General features: G+C 45.8%; 1 protein-coding gene across 1 annotated transcript; it reads left to right on the forward strand.

Annotated features, from left to right (window-relative positions):
• Positions 1–344: 344 nt before the first annotated feature.
• LSM5 (LSM5 homolog, U6 small nuclear RNA and mRNA degradation associated) lies at positions 345–10,163 on the forward strand. The gene is made up of 5 exons (XM_069084300.1): positions 345–502; positions 1,371–1,466; positions 1,980–2,007; positions 7,148–7,220; positions 9,878–10,163. Exons 1-5 carry the CDS (start codon positions 457–459, stop codon positions 9,908–9,910), a joined length of 276 nt encoding a protein of 91 aa, XP_068940401.1. The 5' UTR covers positions 345–456; the 3' UTR covers positions 9,911–10,163.
• The last annotated feature ends 15,228 nt before the right edge of the window (positions 10,164–25,391 follow it).

Here is a 25,391-nt window from a genome sequence, read left to right on the forward strand (position 1 = left end):
TGTGTTTCTTTGTATCGGTCCCCCTCAATCCCCCACCCCTCCCTGCTGTTTTCCAGAAGTTTCAGAGCTCCGTGGGAGGGGGACTGCGGCACTCCTCTCAATCAGGCCTTGTCAGGGCTTCTCGGCTCCCCCTAGAGGAAAAAGGAGCGAGCGCAGGCTGGGTTTCAGCCCGCACGCGGCGGCCAGACAAGGCGGGGGTACTGCGGCACCAGCTCTGGCCTCACCCCGGCCAGCACTGCAACAGGTTTTCCGTACGCATGCGCGAGGAAGGGGTGGGGTAGGGGGTGGTGTGTGTGCGCGCGTGAGTGTGTGCGTACGTAAGTGTGGATTACGTAGTGCGTGCGTGCTCGCGCCCCTTCGATCGAGAACTCCACGCTCTTCTATTGAGCATGCCTGGGGGAGGATCGGAAGTGCGGGCGGGCCTCGATTAGGCTTCCCTGGCCACTTCCTGGAGCTATGGCGGTCAACGCGACCACTAACCCGTCCCAGCTGCTGCCGCTGGGTAAAGTCGGGGAGCGGGGGGCCCGGGAGGGGGCCCCGGGGGTCGTGGGGAGGCGGGGCCCCGGACCTGGGCTAGGTCCCAGCCCGGCCCCCGGGCCTCAGTTTCCCCCTCTGTGAAGCGGCTCCATGGGCTCCGAGGTCCCTCCCGGCTTCAGGGCCGGGTCCTGTGTGTGACCTTGGGCAGGTGCCTTTCCTGGACCGTGCCTCAGTTTCCCCCGCTGTGAGTTGGCCCCGTGGCCTCCAAGGCCCCTCCCAGCCCTGGGTCCATTGTCCCGTGGACCGCCCTGTGTGAGTCCCTGTACTTACTGGTGCCTCAGTTAACGTTTCTGTCGAGGTCCTTTGTCCCCACTCTGACCCTGGACAAGTCTCTTCTGCTCCCATGCCTCAGTTTCCCCCTCGGCTCCCTGGCCCGGGCGGGGGCCCTGTGCCACCCCCCCATGAGGAGGCACCCCATGATTTCCAAAAGTGCCCCTGGAGAAGGCAGCTGTCCTTTGGGTCCTGAGGTTCCTCATCTGGGCAGAGGGCAAGGCTAGGGTGGGACCCATGGCTTTGATCTGTGTCACCCCGAGGCCACTCACAGCTCTGAACGGTCCCTCTGACTGGGGCTTCCCAAGGGAGGGAGCGAGGCCCATCCCTCTGCATCACTGTGTGCCGTACTTTGGCCCTCCTTCTGAGGGCAGATTTCGGTCTTCTTCCCTTGTCCTCATCAGGATCTTATGTGATGGTACAACAAATGTGGGATGACCGAGACATGGAAGCTTTTATGTCAGCCTTGTGGTTCTTGTTGTTTCCCTTTTCACTGGGCAGCAGAGCCAAGGGGATGCACAGGAGGCTGATTAACCCTTTCTCTTTGTCTTCTCCACAACTAGAACTTGTTGACAAATGTATAGGCTCACGGATTCACATCGTGATGAAGAGTGACAAAGAGATCGTGGGCACGCTGCTGGGCTTTGATGACTTTGTCAGTATCCTTTGAATGCTTGTTTAAATGATGTTTGCCAAGTGTGAGAGTCTGACGGTCAGTCTGGTGCCCTCAGTGTGTTTGGAGAAGCTGGCAGTGGCACAGACCATGAGGCCCAGGTGTCTTGTAGAACAGACCATTCTGCCTCCTGTTGGATTGTTTATGTTTCTTGTCCTCAACTACAGTGAAACCTTCTAGAGGGCAAAACCTCAGTCTTATTCCTTCTTTATCACTAGCACCTTGCAAAGAGTAGGCATTTGATAAATGGTGGCAGAATTGAATTGGATTTCTATTCATGATGACTTCAAATTAATTGTTTTCAAAAGTTGAATCTGCAAAGAGAGGGAGAAGAGGGAGACAGACAGTGGGAGAGAGAGACACACACAGAGACAGACAGAGAGAGAGACAGGGAGGGAGAGAGAGAGAGAGAGGGAGAGAGACAGAGAGAGATGTGACAGTATTCCTTAGCTTAAGCTTTTGTTGAGTTGTGCTTTATTTTCTTGACACCAGATTCCAGATATGGTATTGGAAGATGTCACTGAGTTGTGAGTATTATTTAATTTTGGTTTGGGGGAAGATTTTTTTCACCTCTCCTCTTACCCTGACTTTCTGGTTCATTTTTCATGTCTCTCCCATTAGAATGGAATCTCCTTGAGGACAGGCAGTGTCTTTCCTTTTGCTTGTATTTGTTTTCCCAGTACTGAGCATAGTGCCTAGCACATTGTAAGTTCTTAATAAAACTCTGTTATTCTATCTTTCTCTCTCTCCCCCCCCCACCCCTTCCCCTCTCTTCCTCTCTCCACCCTTTTCCTCTCCCACCTTCTGGTAATACTAGTGAGTCTCAATATAAGATCTGTTCCTTTTATGATTTAAAAATTATAAATGCCTTGCCATCAGACAGTCATGGAGATCACATTTCTAATAGTTGATGAAATTGGTTCATAGAGTAATTGTCTTAATCTAATTATTATGGAATTTGTTTGCTTGTGTAAGTAATTAGTAGAGGAGACCCATTTCAACAAAGATAGTCCCTGTTAACAGCTTAGAAATTTCAAGGCTTAGTTCAGACATGGGGACTGGTTGCAGTAATTGTTTTTTTTTTTGTTTTAACTTTTATAACTTTTTAAAAATTTTAAACTTAAACACAAAATGAGAAAAGAAAAAAAAAGTCAAGGCCATGTACACAGCAAACCACAAGAAGGAATTCAATATAAAACAATAAATTTCCATTTCAAGAATATCTATATAATAAATACTACACATTGTTTTCAAAGCTGCCCAGTTTTCTTTGCTAATTTATTTTTTCCCCCTCCCTCCTTCCTACCTTAAAGAAAGCTATAATTAAGCATGGATATGGATAGATGGGGAGAGAGAGACACACACATACACACACACATATATATACATATGTACATACATATCTACAGATATCAATAAATATACACATGTATGTATATACATAGACACACACATATATGTAAGACTATACTATGCTTATTTCCACTGGTCATCTGTTTCTCTGAAGGTGGATAGCATCTTCCTTCCTCTGTCCAAGTCTTCCCATGTTTTTCTAAATCAATGAGCTCAGTATTTTCCTATACCATGGTAATGTTCCAACCCAGTCACGTGCGGAGAGATTGTCTATGAATGGTTTTTCCCATTTTCTGCATTCCTTCTATTCTTTTTTTTTTAGTTTACATCATTCATTTCCACAAGATTTTGAGTTACAAATTTTCTCCCCATTTTCCCCTAACCACCACCCCAAAACAGTGATCCCACTGAATATCCCCTCCCCCAATCTGCTCTCTCCTATATCTTTCCCCATCCCTCCTCCAACTTTCCAGTAGGGCATGCATGGTGGATCTCTGTGCCCCAGTACCTGTGTATCTTATTTCCCAGTTACAAGTAAAATGATAACAATAATAATAATATATATATATTTTTAAACATTTGATTTTAAAACTTTGAATTCCAGATTCATTCCCTTCCTTCCTTGTCACCCACCCTTACTGGGAAGACAAGCAATTCAGTATAGGTTGTACATGTATAGCTATGCAAAACATTTCCATAGTGGATATATTGTAAAAGACTGACTATATTTCCCTCCATCCTATCCCACCTCCCACTTGTTCTGTTCTTTACTTTGATCCTGTCCCTTTTCAAAAGTGTGTGCTTCCAACTCCCTCCCCTCCCCCCCAGCCTTCCCTCCCTTCCATCATCTCCCCTCTCATCCCCTTCCCCCCTACTCTCCTGTAGGGTGAGATACCCTATTTAGTGTGTATGTCATTCCCTTCTTAAGCCAAATTCAATGAGAATAAGGTTGACTCATTCCCTTTTGCCTTCCTGTTCTTTCCCTTCATTGTAACAGTTTTCCCTTGCCTCTTCTACATGAGATAATTTACCCCATTCTGTCTCTTCCCATCTGCTCTCATTATATTCCTCTCTCACCTCTCAATTTCACCTTTTAAGTATCCTCCTTTCCTATTCAGTTGTATGTATGTATGTATGTATATACACACACACACACACACACATATTTCTATTCCCTTCAACTATTCTCATACTGAGAAGTTTCATAAATTACAGTTATCATTTTTCCATGTAGGAATGTAAATAGTTCAACTTTGATAAGTTCCTTATGATTTCTTTTCCCTGTTTACCTTCTCATGCTACTCTTGCTTCTTGTATCTGAATGTCAAATTTTCAATTCAACTCTGGTTTTTTCATCAAGAATGCTTGAAAGTTCTCTATTCCATTGAATGACCATATTTTCCCCTGAAAGATGATACTCAGTTTTGCTGGGTAGGTGATTCTTGGTTTTACTCCCAGCTCCTTTGACATCTGGAATATCATATTCCAAGTCTTTCAATCCCTCAGTGTAGAAGCTGCCAGATCCTTTGTTATCCTGATTGTGTTTCCACAATATTCAAATTATTTCTTCCTGGCTGCTTGTAATATTTTCTTCTTGATCTGGGAACTCCAATCTAATTCTGAAGGAATGATTCTCCTCAGTGAACTTTTGAGATTCTTTTTCCATCTGGCAAATTCGGCTTTTTAAGGCATTCTTCTTGTTGGCTTTTTAAGCCTCTTTTGCCATTTGAGTTAGTCTATTTTTTAAGGTGTTATTTTCTTCAGTCAGGTTGTTGACTCTCATTTCATAATTTTCTTGCATCATTCTCCTTTCTCTTCCCTATTTTTCCTCCACTTCTCTTATTTGATTTTCAGAATCCTTCTTAAGCTCCTCTGTGGCCTGTAACCAGCTCATATTTCTCTTGGAAGCTTTTGGTGCAGGAGTTCTGACTTTGCTGTCTTCCTCCTGTTCCATGCTTTGATCCTTTTTGTCCCCACAATAGGAGTGTAAAGTCAGATTGCTGAGCTTGCTTTGCTTCCTCTGCTTGCTCATGTTGCCTCTCAATTACTTGACTTTTGAGCTTTTTGCTACGGTAGAGCTCTGCCACCAGAGAGGGGAACTTTGTCCCAAATTGCTGGGGTTTTCTCAGCTGCTGGAGCTATTAGTTGGCTGCCCTCTCTGAATCCTCCACCTGCTCTGGCAGCTGGTCACACACCCCAGGACCTCCACCCAAGACAGTGATCCAGATCCAAGCAGGTTAAAGCAAGAGTGATTACCCCTCAGACTGGTCGCTTGGTCCCCTTACAATCTGAAGGCTAGGAGCTCTGAAGCATCCACGAGGTGGCAGATGCACGACTAACCGAGGCCTCAGCTGCTTCTCGCCCTGGGGGCAAAGTCTGGACCACACTCCTGAACTCTGTGTTCCCTCAAAGTCTACACTGACCTCTCACTTTGGCCTCTGTGGGTTGATAATTCTGGAAACTGCCACATCTGCTGGTGATCTGAAGTCCCTCCAGCTGGGGGCTGGTTGTGGCCCCCCTGATAAAACCTTGGTCTCGCATTGGGCTGGGCTTGACTACCAGAGCACTGTGCTGGCCCCTTCTTGTCGGCCTACCTGACTGTCTTCAGTGGGAGGTTAGCTTCTCTCTGTCATTTTGTGGGTTCTGTAGCTCCAAAGTTTGTTTAGAGTCCTTTTTTACATGAATTGGAGGAGGTGGAAGTGGGAACCATGAGGAAGTCCTGTTTCTACTCCTGCAGTAATTGTTAAGAAGACGGCAGGTTGCTCAGACTATGAAGAGGCTTAGAGAAGCCAGCCTTGTTTTTTCACTTGACCTCAAAAAACAAATGAATTTACAGGATTCCTCTTCTGATCTTTCTGTGCCTGATTTTGAAGCTGCTTTATGAATTATCATAATATTTGTTCATAAATCATGTTGTGTCTAGACCAGTGGGGTCAAATTCAGATAGAAATGAGGGCCACTAAATTGTAAAGATCCTTGCAGTCTACTTAACAATTTGGAAAACTACCTCTTAACATTATCTCTGTTTGATTGCATTTTTGCTTATTTTAAATCTTTCCCAATTACATTTTTATCTGACTGGAGCACTCTTGGAAGTGTTGGGGGCATGGGCCATGTGGTCTGGGGTTTCACTGGTGGGAGTCTCTCTTTTTTTCTTTTTTTTGCTTTTTGGAGGGGGGAAGGTAGGGCAATTGGGATTGTGACTTGCCCAAGGTCACACAGCTAGTTTTTTTGTGTTAAGTGTCTGAGGCTGGATTTGAACTCAGGTCCTCCTGACTCCAGGGCTGGCCGTTGATTCACTGTAGCACCTCGCTGCCTCTTACTGGTGGGAGTCTTTATGAGCGCTTGGAGCCAGACAGCCTAATCTGCTAGTGGATAACTTGGGGGTGGTTCTTGCCAAACCTGGGCAGGTCCTTGGGTGACAGCTGTGCCTTCTGTCCCCAGGCCCTTATGGAAGTTTTTCCATTTAGGGGAAGCTGCTGGAATTGAAGGATACCCTGGCGCTGCTGTTGAGGGCTGGTGGTGCCTACTCAGGGACAGCCCTAGTGGACTTTCCTGGCGCCAGCACTTCCGAGCTGCTCAGTGCTGGTGCTTCCAGGCTGGCTGCGGAGGCCTGAGCACGCTTCCACGCCCTGAATCCAGCACCCCAGCACAGGAAAGAGAGAGGCAGACCAGAGTGTAGCGGCAGGTTTTGCTGTGACTCTGCTGTGTCCATGGCTCTGCTAGCACAGTGTCTCTGCTGGGAGTGGCGGAGGGGTCCTGGGTGACCTCTGGGCCAGTGAGCATCAATTCATGTTGTGTCTTCTGTTTGTTTATTTAAAACCTTTTGGATTCTGGGTGTCCCAGGCTACGGAGGCAGCTGAAGCGGCTTTGTCTGTGGGCATAATTTCTGTTTGGGAGGATCGGAGGAAATGTCTAGTTTGCCACCTATTGCTTATGTGACCCAGAAAGGATCCAGAAGAGGATATCAGTGGAGATAGGCATCTTACCACCGGGTCGCTGATGTCTTAGGCCTTGAAATCACCTGCCAGAGAGGCTGGCTTAGAGGGCAGCCAGGAGGTGCTTGCATTGGGCTGCCAGGGACCTAGCAAGAAGCAGCTCCTCCTCTTTCACCTCTGTTGGGAGTCTCCCGGCTGCAGCCAAGCGCCCTCTGTGCTTCCCTTGGAGAAAGGATTGGGCCTGATTCCTACTTTTCTAATCTTTTGCCCTTCTTTTGTATAGTAAATAATTTCAAGCTAGAGAATAATTTTTTCTCCAGAATATTGACTGATGTTACAAATGTTAACTCAGTTTCTGCTTTCTGGCTTCCTTTAGTGAGATCACACCTGAAGGAAGGAGGATCACCAAGCTTGATCAGATCTTGCTAAATGGAAATAACATAACAATGGTAAGGCCTTGTCGCTGTGGGGCTTCTTAAGGGTTTCCCTTGTGCCCAAGCCCAGTGAGAATCTAGAGGGACAAAGGAGGGGAGGCCTGTGAGATTGGCACCTAAAAAACTCCGTGTGATAGCTGGTTAGTGAGCCAGGTGTGGACCTGGAAGAGGACAGAGTACGCTTGGGCTCTGCATTTCCTCCTGGTTTTCATTGGCATCTGGGGAGGACTTTGGAGGCCCTGCCATCAATGTCAGAGAGGCCAGGATGATGTCAGGTTGGCATGGGAAATGTAGGGGGAATCAAGGCCCACTTTTTAAAGGCTTTTGTTTAATGTGAGCTTGAAAATACTTGTACTGCTGTGTTAAATTTTACTTTAGCATTTTGTTTCCATTTGTGACTTATTCCTTAAAGCACTTAGTATATATGAATGGGAAAATATCTGTTGGAAATAGAATACACAGGAAACATTTATCATCTGCCTAAACTTTAATTCCTTTACATGGGAGCACTGCAGTACATGGAAGGATTTTGGATACAGAGCCCTTGAGGCAGCCTAGGGTGGAGGCAGTGGGGAGAGCCCTGGATGTAAGGCAGGAGGCTGATTCTCAGATAATTAGCAAAGGACTTAGTCTAATAGTTTTATGAAGCCTCAGATAAGAAAATCGAGACTGAACTTCGCGTGACCAGTGGTGACAACTGTATCCTTTCACCAGGGGCACTAAACTGAAGCAGTCTTGGACTGTATCAGCGGTATTTCTGGGAGAATGTGACTGTTTGTAAATATATCTGGGCCAAATTGTCTCAGTGAACCCCCCTACCCACTGAGGCCTTACCAGGATTAATAGGCTGAACGTGGCTATGTTGCTTCGTAGGTTTCTGACTTTTCGTTTTGTATCAGTGTCTTAGGGATGGCACTGCCCAGTTACCCAGTGGGAATGGGATAGGCAGGGGAGCAGTGTAGAGCCTGGGCCCTTCATTTTGAAAGCAGGCCTGGCCGCTTTACTCCAGGGGCTGTCACATCCATGGACCTCCCCTGAGCCTTGGCTTTTCACCCAAGCCAGGACATTTTCTGTTTGCAGTTGATTTGGTGCCATTTCCCATCCTTTGCACTCTCCTCAGAAATGAAAGTCTCCATTATTGGCTGTGAAGCTCTCTGCATTATTTTCTGGGTCTGTGTGTCTATATAAAACCTTGCAGGAACTGCCCAGGACTTTGTTTAGAGGGTCAGAGCTTGCCCACAGCAGTCCCACACCTTATATAAGAGGTAGAGTTCTTGACATCTTTAGAGACCTCTTCTGAGGGGAGAGCTCTGTAATCATCAGGTGTACAGCCTCAGAGCTGGGAGGGAGCCCCTCATTTTATAGACAGATCAGGACATTGACCCCTGGGAGTCACCTGCCCAAGGTCACAGGTAGTCAGTGACAAGCAGGATTTGATCTTGGTCCCCCAACCCCGAGGCCAGCATGCTTTTACTATAATCAGGGCTAATGCCTCATTGTGACTGGGAGACAATCCTGAAGTCTTAGGGGTGATACCAGGGGAGCACAGGCTCTGGCAGGTCATGCCAAGCTGAAGAGGTTTACATGTGGGCCCAAGAATGGACTGACCCACCCAGAGCCATAGCAGGGGCCTGAGGAAGCTGATTATGTGAGGGGTGTAGAAGGTGTACTGGAATCCTTCTGTCTTAGGAGCTCCATGGTTGGCAGCTGCCTCTATCAACACCGATCCGATCGGCAGCTTGTGGGGCCTGGGGAGGTTCACAGCTACTCTGTGTCAGGGCAGGGCTTGAACCCAGGTCCTCCTGACTCAGGGTCTTCCTCTGAGCTCCCATGCCGCCATGCTGCCTTCTGGGGCATGGGGGCACACTTTCTGTGTTCTCAGTTAGCCAGTTAAGGTTTTGGATCAGTCATTTAAGTTAGAAAGGATCCTTGCCCAAGGCTTGGCTTCCAGGTGGCCAGGACCTGGGCTGCAGAGGCCCATTCAGACCAGTGGGGGAAGGCTTGTGCTCTGTGTTGGTCTAGAAAGTATTCCCCCTAGAGGCAGATCTTTGAAGTGTTCTTTATAGAAATTGATGAAAAACTATAACCTGGTCATTTAGCTTATTGATTATATTTTTGCTGCTATAATATTTTCCTCTAGTCTTGCTAAGTTTAAAAGGATGTAAAAAAATCTTTCAGGTAATATGAATATCTAGCACTTTATATAAATGATAATTGTTTGTGAAAATTAGATTGCCATGTAACCTGTAACCTGCCTAGCATGTGGGAAAAAAATCAGTTATTAATCTTCAAACTTCACAAATTAAGTCAGATATCATGATAATAGTGACAGTGTACCCTGAGAAGATTCTCATTCAGAGAAGAGGATGGTCATTTAAAAGAGTGTCGACCTTTTGCCTCTCTGAAGGCAGGTTTGTGGTTAGACCATTTTGGAATAGGTTTTGTCAAAAATTCTTTTGAAAACTGGTTTAAACTAGTGAAAAATGCAAGGGGGGGATTGTTCTGAACTGAATTGTTCTGTGAAGTTTAGAGTCAGTCAAGGGCTGCACTTGAGAGTCACATGTGGCCTTGAGGTTCCTTCCCACTCCTGTTGTGGGCACTTGTTCAGTGTCAACTGATTTTACTTTATAGAAATTCTGCTTTGTAATAACAGTTGTTTTTCTCCTATTTAGCTGGTTCCTGGAGGAGAAGGGCCTGAAGTATGAAGTTTGAAGGGACTTTTTTGTCACATGAAGGATCTTTTTGGTTCATGACCTGTCAAATGGAGGTTTTTTTTGTTTTTGGATTGTGTTTTACATTTAATGTTGATATTTGATACAGCTAAATTTCCTGTTAAAGGGAAAATTCTTTCAGGATGGAGTGTAAATTATATTTTTTGTAAGTTAGAATCATGAATTTCTTGTAAAAGAAGAAATCAGTTTCATGTTCAAAGTCTAAAATAAAGTCTTTTTTTCATTACCTGTGGTTTTATTTATGATGCTCTTGATTTCAAAGGCGGGGGGAGCTAACACAGTGAGTATTTTGTCTCAGTGGTAGACCTAGAAAAGCTGGTTGCATCACAATGAGAATCTGGGTAAGTAAGAGATCAGGGCTTCTTAAGAAACCTAACGTTAATGGGTCTGTGGGATGATTCAGGAGGTGTATGAATTAAAAATTATTTTGAAAACTTTGAATTTAGTTTCCTTGGTCATCCTGTGTATTTCATTTTCTGTGTATTAAAAGCAGTTCTGAGAGGGAATTCATAGACTCCTGCAGACTTAGTGCTAAGGGGTTTGGGGTCTGGGACATAAGGAGAACCTTGGGTCAGCTGGACAAGGTCCAAGGGCATGGAATGGTTTGAAGAGGGCCAGCAATCTGTTCTAGCTGAATCACTTTAGTAAGCCCAGGGTGGCTTCCATGGCTCAGGTGGCTTCCCTCCAGGCCCAGGGATGTCCTTCAGGTTGGACAGTGCCGCAGGTGTGATCTGTAAGTTGGTTGCTGTTGGGCATTTGGTGCCTTTGAGGGTCTCTGAGCTGAGGTAATTTTTGTTTTACCAGTGTATTTTCAGAGAAAGCAGCTTTTAAAAAAATAACAGACTTTTCTCAGTGGGACAAACCTTTAGAAGTTCTGTGGTACAGCTGCCTCCCTGGAAGGCTCTGGGGCACTGATGGCTTTCTTTTTCCTTGAGTTGTTCTTCCCTAAAGAGAAATAATTAGGTCAGTAACATTCTCCTTTGACTGCTTTCAAGCAAGTATTCATGACCAAGGGCACTCTCCATGACTTTAGAATGTTCAGCTGACGTGTCATACAAACAGGATTGCAGATTTAGCGCTGATGGGGCCCTGGGAGCATGCAGAAGAAGGGGTTCTTCATTTTGCAGAAGAGGAAGCTGAGGCCCAGAAGGCCGTGGGCAAGTCCCTTAACCTGGATTGCCTCACTTCTCACCTGTAAAATGGGGATGATAATAGCACTTAACTCCCAGAGTTATGAAGATCCAAAGAGATAATCCTTGTAAAGTACCTAGCATAGTGCCTGTATATTGTAAGTAGGTGATATCCAGTGCTTATTCCTTTCCTCTTAAATGACTTGCCCAAGTCTCACTGCTAGTAGGCAGCAGAACCAGAATTTGAGACCAGCCTCTTTTCTGCTGCACCAGTTTGACGTGGGCATAACTACCATTGACTCCCTATAGGAGAATGATGTTGGTTATGAGTCCAGATCATCTCCTTACCTCAGTTCACCAAAGACAGAATCAGTTTAATCTATTTCATTTGAATGATAATGGGGAGAAGGATTTGAATGAGTTAGGAGAAGGACCAGTGTTAGGGACCTCAGACCCCTCCAGTATAGGTCATCAGATTCTGTTACTTGAAAGGCAAACTGCTGAATGGTCTAAGTTTGTGTTGGTTGAACAGGGGCCCTGTTTGCATTGCCCAGAGAATAGGACTAAGTGGTTAGAAGAGTCTGGGGATTATGTTCTGTAAAATAAAAGTTGGGGTTTTGTCTCTTCTCGGGCTTGAGATACGGCAAGAATCTGGAAATGCTTTGGGATGTGGCTAATAGGCCTGTTTTGGGTGGGGCAGGGTGGTCTGGAACTGTGGTTTTAGGAATTGTGCTGAATTGGTAAGTAGCCTCTAGCTGTTGCTCAAATAGATCTGAGCTCTCCTTGGTTTCCAATAATGCACAATGTAGTCCTGTTCTCATTGTACAGAGGGCCAGTGAGTGATGGGACTGGGTCCCAGATGTGAGATTGGGCAGTTACGTAGATCTGGAAATCTGTGAGTTGATGAGAGACATGAGATCATCCTGAGGAGGAGGGGAAAAGGGTCCAGGAAGGAGCCTTGAAAGACGCCCACAGGGTGTGTGATATCAATGGCGCTCCAGCCAAGGAGACTGAGAAAAAAGTTAGGCAGGTTGGAGAGCCAAGAGAGGACAATGTCATAGAAACCTGGGAAGGAGAGATTGTCTGAGGATGGGATTGGTGGGGTCATGCTGCAGAAGTTCAAGAAGGAGGACGGTTGACAAAAGGCTGCTAGAGCTGGCAGTTAAGATACCGTTGGTGACTTTGGAGGGGGCCTCTTGGCCAGAAACCTCCCCTCTTTTTGGTGTGTGTTTCCTGTGGTAGTAATGAGAAGTAAAGAATGGTTAAGAAGGCATTTCATACACTACCACCACCAGCAACAATGGTGATAGTAGTAGTGGGCAACTGGGGGGCACAATGGTGGAGTGCCTGAGTTCAAATCTGGCCTCAGACACTAGTGTGACCCTGAGCAAGTCACTTAACCCTGTTTGCCTCAGTTTCCTCATCTGTAAAATGAGCTGGAGAAGGGAATGGAAAACCCTTCCAGGATCTTTGCCAGGGAAACCCCAAATGGGGTCACAGAGAGCAGGACAGACATAACTGAAAAATAACTTCAGCACAACAAAGTAGTAGTAGCAGCAGCATTTATGCTGTAACATTTTAAGGCTTGCAAAATGCCTTCATATGTTACCTGATCTTCACAGCAGCCCTGTGAAATAGGGCAGTTGTACTTATCATCTAACAGATGGGGAAACTGAGGCTGAGTGAGTCTAAGCAGAGCCACATGGCTAGTGTCTGAGGCCAGATTTGAACGCAGGTCTTCCTGAGTACGAGTCTTAACACTATACCTTGTGCCATCTCACTGAATCTTCTTTTTGTGTTCTGTGTATATCTAAATGCCCTTTTTTGGTGTCTAAATCCAGACCGAGAAAAAACAGAGAGTTCTGGTAGTGATGTGGAGGGTAGAGAATTCCTTTCTCGCCTCCCCTTTGCTGGAAGTCCCAAGGAAAGGCAGCATTGGCTGTGTTCTGAAAAAGAAGGCCGAGAAGCCACCTCTTCTCTCTCTTACACACAGCCCGAGGTCGTGGTGGCCAAGAAGGGACCATTGTATCCTTCCCTTGGGTACTGTCAGGGAGCACATGTTCAGTCCCACCAGTGGTTGTCTCCCATGGTCGACTCCCGTGAAATCGTTATTAGTGCCATGAGACTCATGGCAATGGATGGAGGAAGAGAAGAGCCTTCACAATTTCCTTTAAACCATCAAGTGCATTATTGGGCTTGGTGTCCTTGGATCTGAACTAGTTCTCACTCGATCCTGCCTTCCTCACTAGCTTAAATAACAATTGGTAACATTAACAGGTATAAAAATGTGAATATTATTAACCAAGAATTTCTGACTTCTTTGCAGTTACATGGTATGAATAAGGACAATAATTCTTTTTTTTTTTCATTGATAAAGAGGTTGTTAGAGCTGGGAGGGACCTCAGAAGATCATCTGGCCCAGTCCTGTCATTTCACAGATGAGGAAACCATGGACCAGAGAGATGAAGGGACCTGGCCCAAGTCACACAGCTACTTAGTGGCAGAGATGAGATTCACAGCCTACCGGCTTCCTGTTCGTGTTCTTTCTACTACATCACAATTCCTCCAGACTCAGGCTCAAAATATAATTGTGAGTAGGTATTTTGAGTAAGAGAAACTACCATTCAGGTCAAAGCAGGGATTTTTGTTATGACTTAGCCCGTTCTGTCCTTTGGACTATGGCTTTCCCCATTAGTGTTCTTCCCTCAGTTTGCCCATGTGGTTATGACCCAGCTATCAGAAAAGGATGGATGGGAAGGGGCCCTGACATTCTTGGAAAATACTTCAAAATAGGATTATTTTAGAAATTTTTGCATTACCTTTCTGATTAGGGTGACCTGTGCTTTTTCTGAGCAAAATTAAAGAATCAGCAGCTGTTGAAGGAAGGTGTAGACCTGTGAGTCCCTGGACTTGAGAAAGCCATTTTCTTTTGTAGTACTGCCTTGGAGAACCGTGGCAGTGGGCTTTGGTAATCAGGTGCTACAGTCGTGGCTTTCCTGCGTGAGATGTGAGAAAGAGGTTTGTTCTAGGCTTGGCCTTGTGTCCGAAGTAGCAAAGTAGATCGAGGCCTCCATGATGAGGTGGAAGGAGATCTGGAAAGGTCCCCGTGACCCAAACGATCTCTCCTGGCCTACAAATCACTTCTGAAATTCTGTGGCTTGATATTTGTTCCTTTGCATTGGGCGAAAGCTCCTTTGTATTTCTAAGCCAAATTTAGGGCTAGGGAGCCAGTGTGGGTAATGGGTGGAAGAAGTAAGTGGAGGTTGGGTGGGGGAAGTGGGCCCACACTGAAGGCACACTTTACTTGTTTTATGATTTTAATCACAGTTAATTCAGCTACTTTTTGGATGATGCCAAAATTTAACTCCAAATTTAATGCAAAGAACTCCATTATGATAGTTTAGCTGTGTGGCCTTGGGCAAGTCACTTTGATAATTCAGAGACTCACTAGGCCTCAGTTTCCTAAAAAGAGAGTTGCAGTAGCTGATCTCTAAAGTCTTTCGGTCTGTTTTTCATAAGTTTTTTTTAGTTTATTGAAGAAAAAATTTTAAAGCACAATTTTTTTTTAATCCTTTTTCTTTTAGTTTTAAATTCTCCTCCTCCCGCTTCCATCCTCCCTTTCCTCATCCCTACCTAAGGAGAATGAAAGAAATAAAGCCTATTTTAAATATGTTTAGTCACATAAAACAAGTTTCCACATTAGCTATGCTAGGCACATCTTTCTATGAGGTGAAGCTTCTAAGGCTTAGTATTCAGGATACCAAAAAGAAAAGAAAGCCAAGTAGAAAGAAGGATGTTTCTGACCACCAGAGGGCAACACGAAGCTGGCCTGATAAAAAATGAAATAAAAATCTTAAAAGTAAAACCAAATAAATGTAGCAAGTAGCACTGTCTGCCACCAGATGGCACCCTGGAGTCGGCCTGCTCATGGCCTGTGTACTTGACTCAGCCCCCTGGTGCCCAGGGCTCTTTCCTGGGTGATGGTTGAGTCAGGCAGGCATGACTCTGGAATTGCCTGTTCCCTGTACCTGTCCCTTCATCCAGCTCAGAGGCATTTACCCCCCAGGGCTAGAGCTTGGGCTTTTTCACTTTCTGCTTGGCGCTTACTAACAGTCCTGCACACCAGCAACCCTTTTCCTTATCATCTGCTCTCTCCCATCTCCCAAACAATTCTTGTAGCCCCCTAAAGCTCTGCGTGTTATAACCTGGTGTTTTCTGTCACTCCTGACCTTTCATGGCCCATCTGGGGTTTTGACACTGGAGTGATTTTCCATTTCTGTTTCTAGCTCATTTTACAGTTGAGGAAACCGAGTCAAACAGTCACACAGTTAGTAATTGTCTGAGGCCAGATTTGAACTCAAGAAAGGGTCTTCCTGACTCCAGACCCAGCACTTTATCCACTCTGGCACCTAGCTGCCCATATGATACCCTCCCCGTTTGTTTAAAAAAGTTGGGAAAATGCAAATTAAGAGCTTGCAGCTTGCTAAAGAGTGAAAAGAAAAAGGGGATGGGGACAAGAAAGGCAGAGAAAATAATGCCTAGTTAAATGCCTTTTGGGGCTGGTCTTGTTTCCTCATTCATTTTAAACCTCTCATTTTTAAGCTGCTTGTTCGTTTTTGCATCTTCTATCCCATTTTGTTTTTTTTTTCTTCTCTCATGCTTTTTGGAACTATTTCCTGACTTGCTAATTTACTTTATCTATTGTTATATATTTTTTATTTATCTAGAAATCTTATCGTTTCCCTTTTCATTAGACATTTTTAAAAATTTATTTTTTTAATTAATATTAATCTATTTTCTCCCCCTAGTCAATGAAAAAAACACTCAACAAGTCCTTGTATCTAATACTTGTAGTCAAGCAAAACCCATTCCTACACTGACCATGTTAAAAATGTTTGATTTTGCATCTTGAGTTTATGGCCTCTCTCAAAAGGTTTTTGAAAAGTGACAAACCATAGAGTTTCTGGGTTGGAAGGGACTTCGGCAGTCCTGTAGTCCAACCTTCAGCAGAAAAGGAATCCTCGCTCCGGTGCCTCCAGCATTGCGCCTTCCTTCGTCCCTTGCTCGAAGGCTTCCTGTGAGGAAGGCCTTACATTTCGTTACATGTGAGGTAAGTTTGCCTCTTTTCCTACTTCAGTTTTCTGGGGCAAAGAGAACAAATAGAGTCTTTCTTTCACACCACAGCCCTAAAATACTTGAAGACATGCTAGCTAGTAAGGAAAGGCTCATTCACAACAGAGTGGCCCTTAAGTGATGAGTCCCATGGTCCATGTGGCCCCATGGAGCAAAAAAATGCAAAATGGCTCCCAGTGCTGTGTGTTGGTCTTTTGCTTCTGCAGTTCTGACGGTGGGATTTTTCAGCCATGTATATCATTACTTTTACTGCTGCTCTTGTAGCTGTGAGACCATTTACTCCTAAAGGGGGGGTCTCAGCCCAAAGAGCCCCGGTGGCTCCCTGTTGCCGTTAGGATAAGCACAGACTCCTTTATTTGGGATTTAAAGCCTTTCACATTGTTGCTTCAGTCCATCTTCTCGAGTTGATGATACGGCATTCTCTGTTCTGCTCTTGCCGGGCAGTCCTACGTACTGCCCTCAGTTATGTGACATTCGGTCTCTCCCTTTGGGCCTTTACACAGAGTGTCCACTCTACCTGGAACTTCCTCTCCTCACCTTGCCTCTTGGCCTTTCCTTATTCTCCCATTTGTTAGTGCTTTTCTCTAAATCGTTCCGGTGTATCTATTTTGTACGTGCCCTGGATTTCTTTAGCTGTGAACATGTAGTATTCCCCTTGTTTGTGGTTGTTAAGTCGTTTTTCAGTGATGTGGTAGGAAATAAACTCCTTGTTATGGGATACTGCATCATGCTTTAAGATTTGTCCATGTGTATTTAGGAATCTTCGTGTGTGTGTGTGTATTTGTGTGTGTGTAAATAAACAGCTGTCCCACACCTAGAGAAAAAAGGAAGTGAGCCCCTTGAGAAGAAGAACCGGCTTGACTTTGTGCTTGTATCGTTGGAGGGTGGTACGGTGCCTCGGACCTAAAACAGGCTTGTTGAGTGTTTGACGCTGATGCCCTGCTGGAGAAAACGAGCCATGTGCAGACTGACATTTTGTTTTTGTGTCCAGCATCTGGCACGTTGTTGTAGCGGTTCAGTCGTGTCTGACTCCACGTGATCCCACAGACTTTGCCCATGGGGTTTTCTTGGCAGATAATGGAATGGTTTGCCATTTCCTTCTCCAGTGTGTTCCCATTTGACAGATGGGGAGCTGAGGCAAATAAGGGTTCAGTGATTTGCACAGGGTCATATAGCTAGTAGGTGTGTGAGGCCTGATTTAACAGAGATCTTTGTGAATGCAGGCTTTATCTCCTGTTCCACCTAGCTGCCCCACATGGTAGAGGAGGTACTTAAACACTCCTCCAGATTCATGATTTTACCCCAGATTAAGCCAGTTAACCTACAGAAGTCCCACTAAATGAAAGGTTCTCCTTAGAGGGCTGGACAAAGGACTCAGCAGAACTAGTTTCAGGATAAGCGTACAGACAAGAAGACCCGATCATACTCCAGCACTCGGTCATTCTGCCTCGTGGTGCTCAGGATGCCCACAAGTGCATCAAAAATATTTGAATTTGTTGAGGACTTGACCTCGGGCTGTCTTCAGAGAAGTAATAAAAGCAGAGTGGGGGTGATGGGTGGGGCCACTGGCCTCCCTCCCCGAGTCAGACCCTTCCTGGAGTGTTAGGTTCGCTTTAGGGGGTGGCTGTTTGAGAACAATGTCGGTAAACTGGAGATCTCCCAGAGGAGGGCAGCCGGTCCTGAGATGGCACCATGTAAGAACGTGACTGAAGGGACGAGGGCTGTTAAGTCTGGGGAGAAAAGACTTGAGGGGGGCATGGGACACCAGTCAATCAACAAACATTGATCAAGTGCCCGGCTTGTGCCAGATGCCAGGAGTCCAAGGACAAAGATGAGGCAGCCTGCTTCTAAGGAGCTTTCATTCTGCTGAGGGAGACGAGGCTAATATGAAGAAGTGTGATGTGCCCTCTGGGGCTACTTCCCTGACTCCCACTAATGTTGGCGAGTGCTGCTCTTCTCGGGGCTCTAAGGGCAGCACTGTGGGGCTTTACAGCAAGAGCCCCCACCAGTTAGCTCCCCAATATCAGTCACCCAATTGACATAGATTAGGTTTTACAAAAGGAATCTGTAGGGAGAAGGTATAGCAAGAAAAGGCAGCTAGGTGGTAGAGTGGGTAGAGTGCCAGGCCTGGAGTCAGGAAGACCTGAGTTCAGTTTTGACCTCAGACACTTACTAGCTGTATGGCCCTGGGCAAGTCACTTCACCCTGTTTGCCTCAGTTTCCTCAACTGTAAAAATGAGCTGGAGTAGGAAATGGCAAACCCCTCCAGTATCTTTGCCAAGAAAACCCCCAAAAGGGGTCATGACTGAAAGCTGAGCGACCACAAAGAGCAAGAAGAGTAGTTCTAACCCCCTACCCCCCAGCTGGAGGCACTCTCCTTGCACACGTGGTCCCCAGAGAGCGGGGCTCAAACTTCTCAGCTCTGGTTACTGGACAGCCCCATTCTGCCTCTGTGAAGTCCATATGAAATTCCCCCCTGGGTAGCTAGTCTTCTCCTGGTCTCTGAGGCTGCTGCCCTGGTGTGGTTCCAAAGCTGCCTTTCCTCGGTGCATCCAGGTCTCAATGTCTCTCAGCTCCTATGCAGCTAAGTGCTACTCTTGGGGATACTACTACAGATGCTGATTGATAGGGGGCTCTGGGTCTGATCCTAGGGGAGACGGGGTGGGGTGAAGCGGTAGAGGAGAACAGGAAGAGAAGATTGGAGAGGATTCTGTGAATCTCTGTTATGGACAGCTTGCTTTTTATTAGTACACCCAATAAATGTGACACTGTACCAATGGGCCTGCTTTTCTTTGTCCCCTTCTGAACTACCTTCTGCTCTCTTCTGGCCATTTTAAAAATGTTTCATTGATATCTTTCTACCTGTTTTTGGCATCACTTTCAGTACTTTTCCCCTCCCTCTATAATAAAATTATTTTCTCCTAAAATAAAAGTTTTTCCTAAGTCTGAACTAGCAAAACAAACATACCTTTAAGCCGTGTCTGAAGATGTATGTCTCACGCGTCGCTTCTAGTCCATCTCCTCTCTGTCAAGGAGTGGGAAGCATGATTCATCGTCCGTCTTCTGTAGCTTGGTCGGTCTTCTGTATGATTGGTAATTACATTTGTGATTGCTATGGATTGACCTATGGAGACCAGTTTTTACAGGATGGGCAGATATACCCAGTTCTAGTAGAAGAGACCACGGGAAAGCTTGGGGTGAGCCTAGTTCTGGCCATGAAGATGCTGGGGCTTGGACTGTGTAATGTGGATGAATTCTCCAATTGACTGGTGAAACTGGATGAACTGATAACTCTTGGCTTGAAGAGCCCCTGAGGCAGACTCAGTGGGCACACACACACAAGAGGTGATCTTCCCCTTTGCCACTTTTTTCCATTGTGACTGAGGACTTAGCAGTGCTTTGAGCTGTTCTCAAGAGCTGCGGGTGGGGTGGGGAGGAAGGGTGGCTGTCCTGTCTCCCTTCCTGACAGGAAAGCTGTGAGCTCGGGGCCCTTTCTCTCTCTTTGTGTTTGTTCTCTCCATAGCTTAGGTCAATGAATACTCTGAGATAGAAATGTCCGAGTGCCTGCAGGTTAGAGAGGTTCCAGCAGAGCCCTATCCCTAAAGGGGACACCATGAGGACTCTTCATAAGGAGAAAAGGACTTCCAGTGCAAGAGATACATGTGCCTGCTACCATTGGACTCTAACTTAGGATACCGTCTCCCCATGGATGTTAGGGATGTGGGAGAGGGTGCTTTAGCAGAGGAAGAGGAATGTTCTAGACCAACTATTTTTTTTTTTTTATCACACCATCTGTATAAATACCTATTTGAAATGCTAAGTGTTATGCTTGGCTGATTACTTAGGTGAAGCCACCAGTGGGGGCTCAGGAGCTACATACGTCTTGGGGTTACCCTGAGGGTGCATATTCAGTCACCTTCTGAGGACCCTGGTCAGTGAGTATGTGAGTGGCTGGGGGTAAATTCTCACTATGATGGCCGTGCCTTGGAGAGATTGGGAGTCTGCACACATAGTTTTTCTACAGCTGGGTCTGGTCTGCTAACCATGGGGTGAATTAGAACCTCTTCTTTTGGCTACAGTTACACAGTGTTAAGTTGGAACCTACTCTTCCTAGGGACTTGAGGTGGGGTAGAGAAGAGTGTGCCCCTGAAGTGTGTGTGTGTGTGTGTGTGTGTGTGCGTGTGCGCACACACGCGCGTGCTTGTAAATGTCCTTGTATCTCTGTTCTTGCTATAACTTTGAAGTAAGTATCCCTGTTAATCGACTAGAAGGAATGTCACTCTTGTCTTGTGCAGGGGGCCCACCAGAATAGGGACTTAAGCCAAGGACATTAGAAAAGAGATACCCTGACCCTTCAGGGGTTACCCCTAGAAGCCTGAGGTGGAGATGTAGCCAGCCTCACTCTGGAGGGGTGAGGCTAAAGGATCTGCTAAACCAGAATGAGTGGAGGCTGGCCAAGAACACCATGGAGGGTGAAGGGGGAGGAAGGCCAAAGAAGGGACTGGAGGGGCTTTCTGATCCAAGTGATAACCAAGAACTGAGATGTGACAGGATTACTCAGGGCTTATCTTGTCTACCCACCAGAATAATTTTCAGAATAGGGAGTTTGGAACAAGGATAGGTTGACAGAGACTCACACCCCAAGATAAGGAGATGTTAAAAGATCACCCACCTAGTTACCCTCCAGAAGGCTGCATAAGGTCTGGGAGAGCTTACATCCCAGGGGACCAAAGAAACAGCTGAGCTGCTGCAGGGGGATCTTTGATGGGATGGCAATAGCTAGCATTTACACAGCCCACCAAGGTTTGAAAAGCACTTTACATGATTATCTCATCCAATTCTCACAATCTCGTGAGGGAAGTGCTATTCTTTGCTTTTTACAGATGAGGAAACTGAGGCAAGCAAAGTTAAGGGAGTAGCCCAGGGTCACACACCTGGTAAGTGTTTGAGGCAGGATTTGACATCAGAGATTCTTGGCTCCAAGTTCTGCTGACTAGAACAAACACAGTGTCTCAGGACCAGGGGACCCAGTTCTCAAAAGTGGGAAGGTGAAGCCCTCCAAGTTTTGACGAGAAAGTTTGACTTTGGTCCTTGGCAAGATTCTAGAATGCTTTTCCATTTCAAAACAGTTCTTTTTATAGTTACATAAGAAGTCTTCTTTCCAATTTGTTTTTTTGGGGAAAAAAACCTGAGATTACCTACTTTTCTGCCGCTGGGTACATGTGGGTAATCAAGTTTTTTAAATGTCTGCTTAAATGCCAATCATGCCAGAGTACGCCTTCTACTCCTCAGGGTTCATTTGCATTTACGTGTGGCCAGGACGAATCCTGGCCAGAAGTGCATGCAGTAGGGAGGGATTCAGCTGGCCTTATGGGTGCTTCTTTTTTTTCCTTTGGGACTTAATGTAGTTGGAGTAGGCCGTTTATGTTTTGATAAAGTAGAAATCTGGGCACATAAATGGCTCATAAGGAAATGCTTACCCTTGCAGGCTAGTGATTCAGAGCAGATAGAGCTGGAGAGAGCTTCCCAAAGCTGGTGTTTTTGTTCTTGGGTAAGTCAGAGACAGCCAGCGACGTCCTGTCAGTACCTGGTAGAGTGTCCAGCATGAAGTCAGAACTTAATAAAAGCTTATTGGTGGATTGATTCATTGATTCCTGCCTCCAAGTCCAGCAAGCCACTCATTACAGCAGCTGCTTCCCTCCAAAGCCAGCCTAAGGTCCATCATACACCAAGCATTTATGAAGCACCTACTGTGGGCCAGGTGCTGAGGAGACAAAGAAAGAACAAATAATCTGTCCTCAAGGATCTTACTTTCCAATGGGGAACACAACAAGAACATAGGTAGATAGGTACTGGATAAATGCAAAATGAGTGTAAGATAGTTCAATAAAAGTAACTAATACATAGGGCTTTCAGGCTTGGGAAGGCTTTACAGATGTTACCTCATTTCATCCTCACAACAGCCCTGGAAGGTAGGTGCTATCATTAACTTTATTTTACCCATGAGGAAACTGAGGCAGGCAGTGGTTAAGTAACTTGCCCAGGGTCACACAGGTATTAAGTGTCTGAGGTCAGATTTGCATGAATTAAGGCCTTCCTGACTCTGGTGCTGAGTTTAATCCACCGGGCCCCCACCTACTTACCCAAGGCGCTTTATGGAGGAAGGGCTCCCAAGCAGCTGGGGTTGGGTTAAGGAAGGCTTCATGTAAGTGAGGGTGGTCCTGGACCTTCCCTTGGTTTTAATGAGGCAGAGGGGAGGAGGGAGGGTGCTTCATGGATGGTCCATCCCCTTGCCTTCAGGCAGTCTTTTCCTTAATTATTCCAGACTAACAGATGCTCATCCTGTTTTTAAAACTCTCTGGAGAAGATTGCCCAAACTCCTTTGGGAATCTATCCCACCATTTTCCTGCCCTTTGACTCTGCCCTTGGGCACTGTGTCTCATTTACACTTGCACACAATAGTCCTGCTGTTTGCCATGGGTTCAGCTAGCCTGCTGGTAAACACCTCAGGAGAGGTGTGAAGACATGGGAAAGGACCTGCCTTCCTTACTGTTGATTTGGCTTTCCTGATATGATTAGGGCTATATGTGGAATCTTTAATTAGCTGAGAGATCCCAGCCAGGCAACACCACCAGGCCAGGTGGTCTGGGGAGACTGAGGTGAGTAGTAGTGAGGGGGGTGGGAGGGTAGAAGCCTGTTCCAGTCCATGACTAGCTTCCTCTAGGATTCAGTTGGGCATTCAAATGGCTAGAAAGGGGGGACTGCATGGGAACCTGACATTGACTGGAAAATTTTCCATTCCAAAAATTCCAATGAATTCCTTCTATTTTGCTTGGCATTTGAATTGGGGTGAAGGGGCCCAGAGAGTCTCTTTTTCTAGTGATTTGTGTCTTAAAGGGCAATCCTGAGATGCCCTGGAGTTTTGTCAACTGGACCCAGTGGGCCTGTAATCTGTGGATGGCTAGGGCTGAACAGATCAGGCTAGAGACAGGAGAGTCAGAAATCAAACAAGTTTAATTTCAAAGGGAAGAAAATGGCTTGTAAGCAAGGAGGGGATCTAAACACGTTCGGGCCGCCCCGTAGGGGGCCCTGTTTTAGTGTGACTAACCCTGATACTTATGGCAGTGGCTACCCAGTGAGCTGTAGCCTTGACACTGAATGGTAACAGCAGCCACGAGGCGAGTTGGATTCATAGCAGGACTTCAAGACCAGAACCTGTCCCAGCTTGTCCAGTGCTTGTCGAGCTCAGAGGACCCCTGGTGCTAGTCAAAGCAATACAATAATGATGTGATTTTGCCAAAGGGTGAGATCATCCAGAGGGTTTGCACAAAGGATTGTTGTTATGCCAAGCTCAGGGCACAGCCTGCTTGCTGGGTCTCAGCTCTGGAGAACAGGGTGTCTCCTAATATCTCAACAATTTCAGTTCCGAATGGTCTCACTTGAGGCTGGGGACCCATCACTGAAGACATCATTCCTGCTAACCACAGCAGAGCTAATTGAGAGAGCTAGGAATGGGAAAAAGTGTAACTGCCATGGAGGCATCTCTGAGCTGGCACTCTGAAGGCTTGGTTTAGAATCCTGGCTCTGCTGCATACTTCCTATGTGAACTTGGGATAATATTTATAAGGTGCTTTGCAAACTTTAGAGTGCTGTAGAAATACTAGGTATTATTATTATCATTATCAACATTATTAGTATTGTTATTTCTTGGATTCTCAGTTTCCTCATCAGTGAAATGGGTATAGTAATAGCACCTGCCTCAGCACCTGTTGTCGTGAAGATCAGATGAGATGTGTATAGTGCTTTGTAAATCTTAAAATGCTGAATAATTCTGTCTTTTTGTGTTTCCTCTGCTCAGATCTCTTTTTTAGTAGAATACCTAACAAATAACTGTAATGAATATTTATTACACTTACTTGTAGCAGGGTCTGCAACAACATGTTTCATCTTTGTGGAAATCTGAGAGGCCCTAGGCAGCTCTGGGGGAAACTGAGTCTTGAGCAAACAAAAAGCATGATTCCCCAGCATGAGTTTGGGACAGGGATGAAGCCATGTGAGAGGTCAGACTTAGCACCCAGCTCCCAGGGCTGTTGTGAAACCCAAAAGAGCTAATACCCCTGGGTTCTTTTGCCAACCTTAAAGAGCTTTCTGAATGCTCACATAACATGTGCACTCTGGCTTTCTCTCTCAGAGCCCTGCAGGTTGCATCTCCCTCTTCAGGGCTCCGGGGTTCCTTGAAGGGCTGAGTGTCTCTTTCCTTTGCCATCAGCTTAAGCCCCAACTACTGTTTTCCTAAATCATTAGGTGACTGGCACCTGGGTTCCATTTAACTATACACACACAAAATCATGTTGAATAGCTTTTATAAAGGGGATGCACATAGAAAGGCAAACCAGCACCTGCTTTCCAGGGGCTCACAGTGTAGTGGGGGAGACAATATGCAAGCAACTTTGGACAAAGTAAATTGGAGATGATTAACAGAGAGAAGGCACTAGAATTAGAGAGAATCTGGATGCACTGCATGGTGCAAGCAGGAATGAGACAGATTTTGGAGAGTTGTGGCAGCTAGGAAGAGACTGAACTAGACAGGACCAAAGCTTGGGGTTGGAAGACAGACTGGCCCTTGCAGGCAGAGATAGAGGTGGACTGGATTGGCAGCTTCTGTGAGAGCCCAGCTACTGCACCAGCAGACCAGATTCCATCATGTGGTGCTTCTGCCCTGCCCCTGCCCCTCCATCCCCCATTCCCTTCTTTTTGGGGATATTTGCAGAGCCATTCCTGATGAGCTCCAAAAGTGCAGCCCCTTAGCTTGTTCTTGCCTACGATCTACTGGGAGATCTGAGAGGTGTTTTCAGGCCAATGATCAGACATTCTAGGTCCTTATAATTTTTCACTTTACAGTGTTTAATGAATCATCTGAACAATGAAAAAGTAATTGCTTGAGTCTTCTGAGGTTGGCTGACAAAGAAGGAAGGTTCCTAGACGAGCAGGGATGGTGGATTAGAACTATTTCCAAAGGTTTCAATATTTCTGAGGAATATTCCATTTCCCTATAAAATTTTGTATTCTGAACTCAACAGTCACCAAGTAAAATAAAGATTTCTGTATACAAAGTAGAAAAGGAAAAGAGAATTGTACATGAAACTTCAAATCTCTATGATGAGAACCTGCTTTTCTCTTTCCGTATGTCT

The sequence above is a fragment of the Petaurus breviceps genome, unplaced genomic scaffold, assembly GCF_028583685.1.
Source record: "Petaurus breviceps papuanus isolate PSGF00001 unplaced genomic scaffold, PetGlider_PUasm1.0 174, whole genome shotgun sequence".
In the NCBI taxonomy this organism is placed as follows: domain Eukaryota; kingdom Metazoa; phylum Chordata; class Mammalia; order Diprotodontia; family Petauridae; genus Petaurus; species Petaurus breviceps.